The 15,600-nt window shown below is 41.1% G+C and overlaps 1 protein-coding gene across 1 annotated transcript; it reads right to left on the reverse strand.

The window, feature by feature from the left end:
* Positions 1-233: 233 nt before the first annotated feature.
* Positions 234-15,490, reverse strand: CCT5 (chaperonin containing TCP1 subunit 5). Its single transcript, XM_016217325.2, has 11 exons — positions 15,299-15,490; positions 12,641-12,701; positions 9,028-9,192; positions 7,735-7,933; positions 6,459-6,651; positions 6,229-6,378; positions 4,146-4,265; positions 3,303-3,488; positions 2,564-2,701; positions 1,871-2,051; positions 234-602 (listed from the first exon to the last, which is right to left on the reverse strand). Exons 1-11 carry the CDS (start codon positions 15,401-15,403, stop codon positions 475-477), a joined length of 1,626 nt encoding a protein of 541 aa, XP_016072811.1. The 5' UTR covers positions 15,404-15,490; the 3' UTR covers positions 234-474.
* Positions 15,491-15,600: the final 110 nt, after the last annotated feature.

Raw genomic sequence — 15,600 nt, forward strand, 5'->3', positions numbered from 1 at the left:
CCTATGACAGGTCTCTAGAATCATAAGATCCACCCATTTAGACAGGCGCAGCACTTAAATACATTTAATAGGATCAAGCCCACACTCCTCTCAATGTTAAATCTCGAGAACAATCTCAATGTTTAAGCTGTTAAAATAGTTCCTAGAGCTTATTAAAAAAACAAACTCTTTGAATGAAGACAGCATTTGATTACAGTGAATACTTATTTATCTTAAAAAGCAAAAGATAAAGGTGGTTTTTAAAGAGATCTCTTTAATATAATGAATACAAAAGCTTGTGAGACATTGTTCCTACTACAATTTTATGTCTTTGAACAAGTGAAACTATGGTTACCAAACAACTATTTTTATTATAGCATCTATAGTGTCTGAAAAAGAACATAATAATAAATAACTGTAGATGTATCATAAGACACCCTTTTATTTAATCACAATAGTGGTTCTTACTACTACATTTTACTCTAAATTTTTTCTTTATTCTTCAGATTCTCCAGGCTTACGGATATCATCAATCTTCAAAATCATTCTAACCATCTGTGTTGCAAGAGAGATTTGTTGCTTTTTGCCAATCAAGGTTTCTATGACATGTTGTTGCTTCATATCTGAAAAATACAAATAAATTATCCTAAAATACCATACATTTAATATTGAAAACTTCTGATTAATGAAATCAGACTAAAACGTAGGAATTACAAATTTGGAAGCCAGTTAACTTTATTCTGAGGAATAAATGTCATTACTGCCAAGGACACTCTGGAATTTGAACCTGATATAACCAGAAAGCTGGGGGAGGGGTGGGCACAGGGGGCACCTCTCTTCAGTTATAATCTAAAACGCTAGGCAACTAACTAAAAGGTGAGCCCTTTCGCCCAGCTGGCATGGCTTAGTGGATGAGCATCGGCCCATGAACCAGGAGGTCAAGGTCTGATTCTTGGTCAGGGCCACATGCCCGGGGTTTCAGGCTTGACCCCCAGTAGGGGGCGTGCAGGAGGCAGCTGATGGATGATTCTCTCTCATCACTGATGTTTCTATTTCTTCCTCTCCCTTTCCCTCTCTGAAATCAATAAAAACTTAGTTAAAAAAACAACGGTGAGGCCTTTCAGTGACATCTCGCCTCACAAAATATCCAATACCATGTAATTTAGTAAACAAGAAATAAATGAAATCTGACTGTACTCGAAGTGTAAGATAATTCCAAGAAAGGCCTAAAAATGGTAAATTTAAGTACAACCAGGCATTCAAATTTAAAAAAATTTATATATCTGAAAAAGAATTGTTGCCGTTGTAACATCCTTGGGCTTTGACACGAAGAGCAGAACATATCTAAACTTCTAAGTAAAAACAAACTGTCCGATTCTGCCGTCAGGACTGACTGCAAAACTGCAGATACAGCGGAAGCAGTACAGAAACCACTGGGACCACTGTTTCAAATGCTTTACTACCTTTTCAGCAAGGGAACTAACTGTTCACGTGGCCGTGGTGGTTACAGTACATCACATTTATAAAACACACCATAACTTACGGGATACAAGCACAGAATAAGCTGTGAATTAAGTCAGTTTCAGGGCTACTTTATGAGAGACGCAGAACCAAAGCACTTTGACAGACGTTTGTGTAAAAAAGGGAAGACAAGAATTATTTTCTAAAACCAAAGATGAAAATGGAAGCCATCTTTGGTGTGAATACCACACTACAGTTGAAATGAAATCAAAGATCTGAAATTCAGGACGTGAATACCTTCAGTGTGTTTAAGTATTTAAAAAGATATGATAACCTCACAATAAGCATTACCTACTATATAGCCAAGCACGGTGTAATTACTCAATTTAAATTAAACCAAGCCCCACATGCAGTCATGACAGCTCCTCACCATTTGTACCCTTGTGCATGCAGTCAATCCCAAGAGCAGGGTTCATTTCCTTCACTTGTCTGGCTCGGACCTCGGACATCGTCTGAATGGGATTCATGCCACTGTTCTCGGCAAGGGCCATGGGGATGACCTCCAGGGCATCGGCAAATGCTCGCATGGCATACTGCTCCAAGGTTGGGCACTGCAGGGTACAGGGAAATGGTAAATGTGCTTGGCAAAAACATCCCCAGGAGCAATTTAGAAACAATTAAATTACATACTTTAAAAAGCAAACAAACTAACTCACGAGGAATTCTAAGCACAGGCTATCTTGATTATTTTCAATCTGCCAGAATAATAAATGTCACAGCAAAATAAGGATGGAGAAGGCATACATGTGAGAGAAGTCTGAGAACTGGCTCTTACCGATCTGTTTGTATTGATATTTAATTTTGAATTTCAAATAACATTAAATGTAGAGATCTACATAAAATAATAATTTCCAAGGCTGGAATGACTGAATGAAGCTGAGAAATGCTAGCTTATGGTAACCTGAATCTGACTACATGGGCATGAGAATCAATTCAGATCGAACACCTGTTAAACTCCGATGTTTTTGTTCACTTTGAGTCTAGCACCCTGTTGATTCTCAGCACTGCTGCCTCACATGCCAGAGCTGTCTTAGTCCTTCGTGAGTCCCCATGAGCATTTTACCTTATCTGCTGCTTGGCTAACTGCCAAAGCACAAGCAATTTCAGCAGCACCTCCACCATACACCACACGATTATCACGGATGAGGTTCCGGATGACACACAAAGCATCGTGAAGAGATCGTTTTGCTTCCTCGATGATCTAGGGAAACAGTTCTGCCTAAATTAATGTGATCATGATTTATTCATTTTAGAGCCAAATACCTGGCACCTCTGGTTTAATCTAAGTGTTTGCTGAAAATATTCCTAACTCCCCCATTAAAACCAGCTTGGTAAAAACAAATGAAGAGAGCCTGCCAGAATATCTGTTATCAGGTGGCTTCTATCTTTACCTCTTTTCCCTATAATGTAGTAAAAAAACATGCAACAGGCAGCCAGTGACTCATTCCAGTACACACAACCAGGCAAAGGGGTCAAAAAAACCCCAAAACTGACACAGAAACCTCACAATGAATCATTTATTACAATGCACTAAAAATTCATTCTAGGGAAATGGAGAGATTGTCAATGTTTACTTGGGTTCCCTATTTCTACCTAAGGGACTGAAGAAAAGCAAATGTGCCTTGTGGAACTGACAACGGAACATGGTCTTCGGTAATTTTATACCATAATGTCATTGTTTCTTTGAGAAAAATGATCCTGTTTTACTTACGGTAACTGTGTCTCCATTAATATGTTATGGACAAAGCCAAACCATGTACCAAAACTGGAAAAAAATGTAGGACAAATAACTGAACTCTCACCATCTTATTTCCTCCTCTGATGAAAATGGTTACAGCTCTGGAGTTCTTACACTGCTCGATGACCAGCATCTTGTCTTTAGTTGTCCCAAATGAGATCTCTTTTACAATCCCAGCAAAGCCGAGCTTCTTAGCTGTGAGCTCTGAGAAGCGTGGGACGATCCGCCCTCCTGTCGCAATGGCAATCAACTAATTGGGGTGGGTCAGGCAGAGAAGAAAGACAATGCTGGTCAACAATGAATGTTCATAATTGGATCACAATGAGCTGAACTTGATCCATGACCACCTTTTTACTAGAATAGCTGCCCCATTCTGGCTAAAAAATTCAAGTTCAACCCCAAAATCCTTGATAAATGAACAGGTTCTTAAAAGCTCAATGTCTTGGTCTGGCTCTGTCACCCTGCACATGTTCCCATAGTTCTTGACCTCATCTCCTGAGCGTGCCACTGAATCGGAGCCCTGCACAGCTGTCCCTCTGCAAAATGGGATATAGTGAGGACCAATGAAGCTGTGTGGGTCCAGGTACAGACCATGTCTAGGATGGCTATTAAGTATTCGGCTGACACAGAAGTGGGTAAGACCACATTTGAGAGCTCAGGAGAGGCCAAATGAGATGACACATGGGAACCATATGCTATAGAACACTGGAAATAGATGGCAGCATTAGTAAAACAATAAAAAATATCCTAGCACTTTTCTCTCTCCCAGCTCATCCTCCTCTAACCTATAAAGCCTTAGCATGACCTGGTAATTTAAGACAAGCGTTATCAAAGCAGCCCCATGATACATAAATGCATTGTTAAGCCCCGCCGCTGTTTAGAAGTCTCTTTCCATAGAGCTTCCTACCTCGATTTCAGGTCCTCCTACCCAACGAACTGCAGGCAAGTTGTTCTGAAGTAGTAAATGATTTGCTTCATCATCAAAGCCCCACTGGCAAATAGCTAGGTTAGCTCCAGTTTCTTTAATCTGGGAAAAGAAATGCCACAATCATGTTAAGAAAAAGTATTCTTTGTGCTCTAATGTTTAAAAAAAGGTGAGATGCATGCAAGATGGGTGCACTGAAATAAAGCACAGAAAAGGAAATAGACAACTGTCTACTTTCTGTCAACTCCATATTCTAAATAATGAACACATATCAATGGGAATCACCTTACTTTTAAACTATGCTTTAAAAATCAGTAATTCATACTGAACTCAATTGTTATAGTGAAGAAAAACTAGAGAGTCAACAAAACTAAGCATTTTGTTAGCTCTCAGGAAATCAAGGTAAACAGCTCTGTCCTGTCACAAACGTCTATGAAGCAGTTTCATTCACTCGTCTGTGTTTCAACAAAACATTTTATGACATACACTGCTCTGCAACTTGCTTTTCTCACCTACATGGGATATCCTCTATGGATCTATGGATACAGACTTATTTAGAGACCAATAAAGATGATCCTGCTTCTAACAAACACCCCCTACTCTTTGCAAATGCCTCATGACGCGTCCCAAGGTGGCAATGATTATAGTTGACTGTCCATCCTTCCCTTGATGATCACCTGTGATACATGTGCTACAGCTGCCATTTCACTTCTGTCCTCACCCAAGACTCCCAGGTCACCTACCACGCCTGGCTTCCTACCTCTCCTTCCTTCCCCAACTCTCTGGAACTAAGTCCATCAACAGAAAACTCCTTGCAGTGTTTCCATTACATTCTTGCTGTAAACAAACCTTGGCTCTCCCTTGCCCTTCTACTCAAATGGCTGTTTTTTCTTCCATGTGCTAAAAATAGGAGAGGGGTCCTTCTTGCTCCTCACAGCCACCCCTTATGTTTCTTGAGCCACTCCCTCTCATTCTTTAAAATGGTAGCACCTAGCCCCCTCACTATTCCCATTATCATTGCTGACAACCGCACATCTAACGACGCAATCTATCCAACTCCCTTGACCTCTCAGTTCCCATGCTTTTCCTCCACTGCATCTTGGCCAGCATTCCCATGGCCACCCAGGTAACAGGCCTTTATTTACAAACTCCTGCCAGCATGCTCCAACTCCTCAGTCCTAATGTTCTTTGCACATGCCAACCTCATTCCTGCCACAGGACCTTTATACCTGCTGTCCATGCCCCACCACCTCAGCCTGGAAAACTCCTCACCCAGATAAACTGCTCTCACTTCAGTTAGGTTTCTGTCCACACATTACCTCCTTAGAGGCCCTCTCTGACCACTGTCTGTAACAGGACCCCTCCCACTTTTCCCTGATTCTGCACTGGAACAGCAAGAGCTCTGCTTTGTTCCTTGCTGTATCTCAGTGCCTCATATAAAGTAGGTACAGTAAAGGACTAAATGAATTCAATACCCCTCAAAAAACAGACCTCTAGTTTTTGCTTGCTATGATAATGTCCATGTTCACGTATCTTTGAGTTCTGCTGCTTTAAATTCCCAAGGACAGGGTGCCAAAGAAGATCCGCTATGCCACAGAGCACGTACATGTAAAGTAGTTAACAGCCAGAGGAGAAAGAGAGTAGGTCTTTATAAAATAATACTCTGATTTGTATAAGCAAAGAGATGGGATTTCTATGATTGCATTTGGGTTTAATTCCAGGTATCCAGTAACTCCTTTAATAATATTTAGAGGTCTCAAATATGTGGTAAGCCATATTAAAATTGTCCAAACCTTAAACTTACTAGTTTAGATATGTTCAGGAGAGCAAGTATGTAAAATCAAAAGCACAGCTCAAGAGCCCATTCTTGCAGGCATCCTAGACACATGACCATTTTAAGCCAAAAATCAAGTGAAGCAAACAAGCCTATGCTGGTTACATGTTATAGCCATGTGATGAAATATCGAGATAGTACAGGTCAGTGCCACATACATTTACTACCTACAGCTGCCTAACTGCTTCCTTCAGGAGCAGAAATGTCACTAAGTGCTATGGGAAGACCTACTTGCTGAATCATCTCTTCAAACTTCTCCTTCTCGTATTTCTGAAGGGCTTTATAGTCTTCTACAGAGGTGACGTCCAGCTTATGCTTTGTCTTTGGTTTCGGTGGTTCAAATGGACATGTGAGAATTGCAATCTTGGCATTTTCTACTTCCTGTGGGGAAGGATAGGAACATCTGAGTTGGTGGCTTTAAGAGTTAAAAAAGCATGAAACTGTGAAAGGCAATGACTTACTTTTGGCATCTGTGGGTGACTGAAATCCTTGTCCACAATCACGCCCTTAATAAGTTTAGTGTCCTCCAACCTCCCACCCACTTTGCCTTCTACTTTGATGAGCTCAAAGTCAACGTCTCTGCGCTGCATATCGGCCACAGTGAGAACAGCATTCACAGCAATCTCAGCCATTTGTCGGTGACAGCTGTTAACCCTGATGAAAATATGCCAAATAAACCACTCAGTTTGTGCCACTGAACAGTTATTGAAACCCAAGTAAACCATATAATGTGATATGGTAACTCAAATACAAGTTAACATATCATAACTCAAAGATATTTTATAAAACTAATGATGTTCAGAGTCTTACAAATGAATGGCATCACAACCCGTTCTTTCAAACAGCGTGGGACAGGGATTCAAAGGCAACCAGGAACTTGGATGGAAAAAAATTTACATCTTTATTTCCACTAACTCTAAAATTTAATATTTCCTTCCATTAGAATGTACACAAGAGACTACTGAAGTATGGCAAGAACAAAGGTTTTTCCAAGACTCTGCTACTTTTTAAGAATACTATTAATATTTTACAAGTCCAAAACAGAATCAGAAAGATAAGAAATCATCCAGGAAAAACCAACCTTATCTAAATGAGGTGTAGCACTTACTGAGAAGTGAGTTGGTGTGGTGTCGTACCTTGCAGAACTTTCCACTGCAATACTGGTTACAGGTGGGAGATACCTTTTTTGAAAGCTTTGAAACATCTGAATAGACTACTCAATAAATTCACTTTTAATTCTGGAAGAACCACAAGGGAAATCTAGTACTCGAAATGGTGTCTGAAATCTTACATCATTTAGAAAGATAATCATGAAACTAAAAATGTTATGCCTGGCTGGTGTAGCTCAGTGGTTGAGTGTCAACCCATGAAACAAGAGGTCGCTGATTCTAGTCCTGGTCAGGGCACATGCCCTGGTTTTGGGTTCAATCCCCTGTAGGGGGGCGTGCAAGAGGCAGCTGATCAATGATGTTTCTATCTCTCTATCCCTCTCCTTTCCCCTCTCTCTAAAAATCAATAAACACATATTTTGAAATAAAGTTGTTAGTATCCTAAGTAGGTGATTTACAATACTTTGCTTTACGTTGAATATGTCCACACCTGCATTTACAACAAAACCAAACCAAAATAACAAAAACAGAAAAAACTCATCAAATCAATATGAAGACACTGAGGTCATTTCCTGTTGCCTTTAGGAACAGGCAAACAAACTTTGCAACCTATAACATGAGAACATACACTTTGGAGCCCAGCGTGGTTTTAGCAGTCTGAATCAGGGGCTCAGTGTCCTTTACGTCAACAAGGACACTATCGCTGATCTTGTCCAGGAACTCGATAGCAATGCGGGCGGCTTGCTCATAGCCGTCGGCGATCCTGATCGGGTGAATGCCACGATCCAGCAGCTGCTCGGCTTCTTCCAACAAGGCCCCAGCCAGGACTGCAGACAAGACAGTGACAACAGGTTCAGGAAACATTAAAACTTTGCCCTGGAACTCTGAAGGTTCCAGAATTAAGCTGGAAGTAACTTAGAGGTTGAGACCATCTAATCTATGTTAAAAAAGAGAGCCTCTTGTTTCAGTTCTAGCAAAGGTCTAATAGGTCTCCCATTATAGATGGATGTTCAACTGTCAGTGATGTAAAGAATGTAATTAAAGAATATAATGTGGAAACACTTTTATAAGGGGAAAAACTCTTATGTTTCCTAGGCCAGGGATTTCTATTCCATGAAATTCATGCTCATGATAAAAATTTATTACTTAACCTCCGCTCCCACCTCCCTTTAGTGTCACAAAGAAGAGTTTTATCTGTTTTAATACTGCCACACTCCAAGCATATCTAGAACACTGTTTGGTACCCAATTAAGATTTTTGAATAAATGAATTAAAATACTGCCTGCAGAAAAAGTAACATTAAAAATATTTATCTCTCTAATCTTCCCTAACTTTTTAACATTTCAGAAAAAATGTGAGAACAGTAAAATGAACACTACTTATTAATAACATCTTGTCACACACATTTGTTTTCTCTGTATATGCACTTTTTTCCTGTTCAATTCTGAGAACTGTTGCAGAAATCATGGTATGTCACCCCTAAATATGTGAACAAACAGCTCCTAAGAACCAGGGCATTTTCTACATCAATGCAATTTGTTACTCAGGAAACTTAACACTGAAAAAAATACTATGTATGTTGTTATACACAACCCACAACCAAATCCCCCTATATGTCCCAAACACCCGTCATGGCGTAAATAAAATCTGGCATCTGATCAAGTTTTACGCATTATAGCTGGTTGTAATTTCTCTTTAGCTCCATTAATCTAACTACCTCCCTCATCTTGTTCTTTTATGATACTGAGTTTTGAAGGGTCTGAGCCACTTCAAATCTGATGTCCTTCAAATCTGATGATCAACTTGGATTTGTCTATCTCCTAGTAATTTGAGTCAAAGAAAACACTCTGGGTAGGCATGTTAGACCTGTGATTCTAAATAACACCTTGTAAGGGAGAAAAGATATTTTGCCCTTTCTTACCAACCACTCCTGTGGTTCCATCTCCAATTTCATCATCCTGTGATTTGGCTAGTTCAACCATCAACTTGGCAATCTGATGATCAACATCCATCATGCTCAAAATGGTGGCACCATCATTAGTTACAGTCACATCACCATCCTTATCAACCATCATTTTATCAAGTCCTAAAAAGACAACAATGCTTAGAATAGCTTTGGGGGGGGGGGGGGGGGCGGAAAAAAACAGCCTATACCAAAATCTATAGAGAAAAAGTCTTGACCCAGGTCCTATCTAGGAATTTATCATAAATATTCAATATACACAAAGACATTTTAGATAGGCTAATACAAAGTAAAACATTGCAAATAATCTAAAATGGCTAAAACCAGAGAAATGTCAGAAAATTATGGAGTATCACTAAATGTAGTATCACAAAAGATGACTGCTCTGATTTCACAGGCATCTGGAGGCTGCAAGACCATGGACTCCAGTACCTATGGTTAGAGTCCCACACACTGTGCAGCAGAGACCAAAGGCCCACACCTGCACTTTTCTCCTCATTCTTTTTAAAAAAGAAAGCTTTTGTTTTACCTTGAAAACGCTAAGATGAGACATTCCAAAATGAAATATAAGACAGTGCTGAAAGATGAGACTTCCAAGTCCTCAAACAGTTAATAGGAACATGGTACGTTAAGAAGCATAAGCCAAAGTAAACAGGAATTGTAAAGCAAGAAACGGAACGTCTCACCACTGCAGTGCTCGGGGTTAGCAAGCTAGACTGGACTGGACTGGGGCATTTCCAGCAGTGTTCTGCTCTGGAAATGACAAGCTCAGAAGAAACAAAGTGGCTTTAATACTGAGGCAAGATGTAACACAGGCAATTAGGGGTTACTTCCCGAGGTCTGACCAATAACATCAATCAGACTCCTAGGAAAACCTATGAACACAACCATTATTCAAGTCTACACTCCAATTACAGAGGCTAAAGATGAAATTAAAAGCTTTTATGCAAATATTCAAGAAATTGATCACACATCAAAACAAGACATGCTGATAATTATAGGTAACTAGAACACAGAAGTAGGAAATAAAACAGAATCAAATGCTGTTGGAAAATTTCTATCTAGGGGTCAGAAATGAAGCAGGAGATTGACTTGCGGATTTCTGTGAAGCCAAAGCTTATCTATCGCAAGCACATGGTTCAAACAACTGAACAGGTGACTGTACACATGGACATCACAGATGATCAACAGGGAAATGAAACAGACTATGTAATTGGAAACAGGAGATGGAGAAGCTGTATCCCCTCTGCTAAAACAAGACCAGAGAAGACTGTCCATGAACTGATAATGACCATGAATTGTTAATATCAAACATCAGGGTAAAGCTGAAGAGCACTAAAAGACCTGCACAGCCAAAAATATAATGCAAATAACATTCACTATGGATTTAAAGTGCCATAAAGAACAGATCTGCATTGTTAAACTTAACTGATCGAGGGTCAGAATTGTGAATTGCAACTAGAGATATTATTAGGGACGAGTGTGAAGCGACAATGCTGGAAGTAAAAAAGGAAAAAAACACCTTGAGATGGATGACAGAAAAACCCCCTGTATTTGTTAAGAGACAGGAGAGAGGCAAAAGGTGACAAAAGCAGGGTTAGAATTCTGAATGCAGTTTTTCAATGACTGTCATATAGATATAAAGAAAACTACTGTAACAGTCAATGTAGCAAGGAAATAGAAGAAAAAAGTAAAAACGAGATCTCTACCAGACAATTCAAGAAATAAGAGAGAAATTCAAATCCTGATTAGGAATGCTGCATTACCAACACAGAAACATATTATCTGACCAGGAGAAAATAATGAAAAGGTGGAAGCAGTCTACTGAAAATCTATACAGAAGAGAAAGAAGGATGAAAGATACTTCTAAAGAAGGTTCCTATGAGAAAGAACATGTAATTCTAGAAAGCAAAGTGAACGCTGCCCTGAACGTGTTGGGAAGAAATAAATCACCAGGGGTAGATGGGATACCGATAGATTTATTTCAAGCCAGAGACTGCATCTGTCAAAATCCTAATAAAATATCAGCATGGAAAACAAAACAATAGCCTATAGACTGGAAACATTCAATATACATCTCAGTCTTCAACAAAGGTGATGCCCACTAGTGCACTAACTACAGGACCATTGTTCTAATTTCCCACACAAGTGAAGTCTTGCTCAAGGTGATGCAGCAAAGGCTTCTACCCCGCATGGAGCAAGAAATGCTGGATGTTCAAGCTGGATTCAGAAAAAAGGCACTTGAGATTTAATTGTGAGTTGAATATTGGGAGTGCTCCCAAGAATTTCAGAAGGTTAGTCTACATTTTATAGACTACAGTAAAGACTTTGTGTGGATCATGAAAAGCTACGTACGAGTTGCTCTGAAAGAAGCAGGCATGCCTCAGCAATTGATTATCCTGATGCATAACCTGCACTGTGAAAAGGAAGTGGTTGTCAGGACAGAATATGGAAAGACAGAAGGTTTCCTATGGGCAAAGGTGTCAGACAAGGGTGCATTTTATCTCCCTATTTGTTTAATCTGCACACAGAACTGGGCTAGATTCAGAGGGAGAAGGAGTGAAAATTTGTATTAAGATTTATTAACTTAAGATATGCAGAAGATACCATCTTATTGGCAGAAAGTAGCAATAACTTGAAGACTTCTGATGAAAGTAAAAGAAGAAAGTGCCAAAGTAGGGCTGCATCTGAACACCGAGACGACAAAAATCATGACCAGAGAAGAAATGCACAACTTTAACATAGACAATGCTTTTAAATGGGAGAAATGAAGAAATCAGGAAAAAGCTGAGACTAGAAGGGTAGCAATGGAAGAATTAGGAAAGATTGTCAAGAGCAAAGATGTGTCTTTAGAGACTAAAGTTAAGATCATTTACATTCTCGCGTTCCTAATTACTATGTACAGATGTGAAAGGTGAAAGTTGCAAGTTGGACAGTGAAGAAGGCTGATAAGAAAAAAATGGAATAATCTGAAATGTGGTGTTGAAAAGCTGTATGGATACCTTGGACAGCCAGAAAGATGAACCAAGTGAGTCCTTAAGCAAATTAAGCTTGAAATGTATCACTGGAGGTAAAAATGGCAAAGCTGCAGCTGTCCTACTTTGGGCACATCACCAGAAAGCAGATTTCTTTGGAAAAGGCAATAATGCTGGGTAAAATAGAAGGCAGAAGGAAAAAAGGAAGACTGAACATGAGATGGACTGACTCCATAAAAGAAGCCATAGGCATGAATCTACAGGAGCCGAGCAGGGCAGGTGAGGACAGGACGTTGTGGACATCACTCTACTCACAGTGTCACCAGGAGTCAGAGCTGACTCAACAGCATGTAACATACACACATGATCTGGAAAATGCTAATGAAATGGTGTTACATGGAAAAAAAATAAAAATCTGACCTAAGATTGTACACATGTTATACTATAACTGTGTTTAGAGTATGCAATACACCAAAAGTTTGGCTCTATTAGGGGAGTAGGAAGGCCCCCCTCCATTCCCCTATTCTGTAAAGAGGTTTTACTGTTTAGTTTCTAATTTAAAACTTTTGTTAAAAAACTCAATGTTAGCCTCTTACCATTTGGTCCAAGTGATGTTCTCATTGTATTTGCTACAGCTTTTGCTGCCATTATGTGAGACTAAATGAAACAGAAAAAAAGCAAATATATTCAAGTTACATATAATTTTAATAGTTCAAAGCATACAGCTGCACTTTGCAATGCTAACTTCATGTGAGTCCAGCTGTAAACATACAGTACCTTGAATGATCACACATGGTTTATTGCAGAAATATACTCTTCTCTCAAATGGCCCAGCCAATACACAACCCATACACAAAGAGTCATCCTTGCATGTCTCCTGCCAAGGTTTTCAGTACTGAAAACAATGGAAGCTTGAAATCATCCGTTCCTATTTCCACACATATAACTAGATCCACTTTTCCTCCATGTTGTTTCCTTTCTATTCTTGCTGTCACAACCTAACCCAGAAATCCAGGGTCTCTTATCTCACCTCCTATCCTTCAGATTCATCCTACATCCACCTAAGCCATCCATTTCTGTCGCTTATCAGTCCCCAAACCTTAAACGCTCCTGCCCCATGCTTCAACATGTAAGTCTAAAAGCTTCAGCTTTTCCAAAGCTCTCCACAATGTGAGACCTAGTTCCCTTCCAGTGAGGATGGTCTATGCCTGTTTCCCAAACATGTCCTCTGACTCCTGGACTACTGGGACACAAAAGGCCCTTTCACTACCCACCAAAATCCTGACCAACTTTTAAAGCAGTTCAAATGCACATGTTCTGTGAGGCCTTCTTTCCCTGGTCACCCCATCTGGCAGGTAACCAAACACAAAGTTCATTAGATCTGTGAAAATGCTGTAATCCTTAAAATATACTTTGATATGTCTGTATAATGGAATTTTTAAAGGATAATAATAATAGGGAGGTAGTTCCTAATGCAGGGGAGATTTTGTCCCCCAGGAGACATTTGGCAATATCGGAGACATTTTTGGTTGTCAAAACTGGGGAGGGGGCTATTACTGGCAGTGGGTAGAGAGAAGTCAGCCAGGGATGCTGCTAAACACCCCACACAAGCCAGCTCCCACCACAAAGAATAATCTGGCCCCAAATACAGTGCCAAGGCTGAGAACCCAGGTCTATACCACTGGTTCTGGAGCAGGACAAAGGTGGGCTTCAACTATGGCCTGGTTCTTCACTAGCTCTGTGATCTTAAGCAATTACATCACTGCTCTGGGCCAAGTTTCCAATTCTGTAAAATAATACCTGCCTCAGAGCATGAGGATTACATGAAATAACGCACATAGTTAACACAGTGGCCGATGCAAAACTACCTGCAGATTCTATTGTACTGTTTTACTGGGTGTGTGTGTTGAATGTTACTTTCTCTGCTAGCCGCTTTTAGAGTGTAGTCACTCCTTAGGTTACCCCACTTAATTCTCATTCTCAGCTTGACAGAAGTATATTAACTCCACTGAGAAGAGGTTCCGAGAGGTTGTGTAAGTTGTCTTAAGTCAAACAGTCTGTGGAAGAACTATACTGTTTCTTAATTTAAGTAAAACTGCAAGACATTAAGTGAACAGGGACACTCTGACCTGGTGGGAAGGTCTACGCATATTTAATGTCGTGGATTACTTCACTTTATAAGAAACTCTAAAGTCAGTGCCCTCTCAAAGCTTCCCTTCCTCTGTACTTTCAATGTCTGTGCTCAGATGACCCATCCTTACGTGGACTCCTGCAATAGTGTATTTGACTCCCGTGGTCTTCCTTGTTCCCTTCAGTCCAGCCCAAACTCTACTTCCTAAGGCAGAGTTCTACTTACGTTGTGACTCTGCTCAAAACCCCTTCCTTCCCACGGGATAACATCTTGACTGTGGGGCATTCAAGGGCCTGCATCTTTGGAAACTAGTGTAACTTGAGTAGACTGTGCTCCGCGAAAACCAGGGTGCGTCTCCCCCAAGGTGCCATGCCATTTCCTGCCCAGGTCTTTGCTTTTACTGCTTCCCTTTTCCAGAATGCTGCTCTCCCAACCAAAACAGGACCCCATTCCTGTTCAAAAGCCACCTGCATCACATATCTGAAGGACACCCTCCAACTTTTATCTGCATCCCCTCCAGTAAGTGCTGATTCTGGTCACACACCACCTTGTATTTTGGCTCCCGGTGTTCATGTCTCACATTGTCACGGTAGCATTCTCTTCCTTAAGGGTCTACATTAAAAATTTTTACGACACTGCATCCAGAAAAACGCCACGCATAAAGACACTAAAAAAATGAAGTACTTTGCACGCGACTCAGCCTTTAGGAAGTGACAAAATGGACCTCCACTTCTCTTAGGGCTGTCGCAGGTACACCAGCTGAAGATTAAGCAGCAGGGTCTCAAAGGTCCAGGTGACCTGAGGATACTTCCTCCGCATCTTACTGACGAAAACACTGGGCTGTAACGTAAGGCTGCCAGGCTGGAGAAACGCGGGTTCCCCGCCGGAGATTTACAGCTGCCCCACCCAACTCTGAAGGGCGCCTGCGGATCACTCTAACCCCCAAAGGCTTACACTGCCTCTCCCCAGTTCCAAGAGCGGGGTGCGGGCCTGTACACGAGAAAAACTCCCTCGGCCTCTCCCCGGCGCACATGGCAGAGCCGCTCCTGGGCTTGCGCAGGCGCAGAGCCACTGGGTTCGGTCGCCTCCTCACATCCCACCGCCAGTGTCCGGGTCCCGTTACCTTGAGAGCCTCCAGTCCCATAAGACGAGTCTTGCGGTCCTGATCCTTGATGATGAGGAAAGGGCGCCCATATTCATCGAAGGCGAGAGTCCCCACAGACGCCATAGTGCAGCAGCGGTGGTTATTCTCCCGCAACCGGCGGAGACCACTCCGGAACAACCGAGCGCGCACCTTCCGCTCGTGGGAGGAGTCAATAGCTCGCGCATGCGCAGCACAACCCGCGTGAGACTTATTTTTCACTTGAGACTAGTTTAACGCCAGGCAGTACTTTCTGGAATCGGCGGTCTTCGGAAACTTCTATC

This window comes from Miniopterus natalensis, chromosome 3 (assembly GCF_054644295.1).
Source record: "Miniopterus natalensis isolate mMinNat1 chromosome 3, mMinNat1.hap1, whole genome shotgun sequence".
NCBI classification, from domain to species: Eukaryota; Metazoa; Chordata; class Mammalia; order Chiroptera; family Miniopteridae; genus Miniopterus; species Miniopterus natalensis.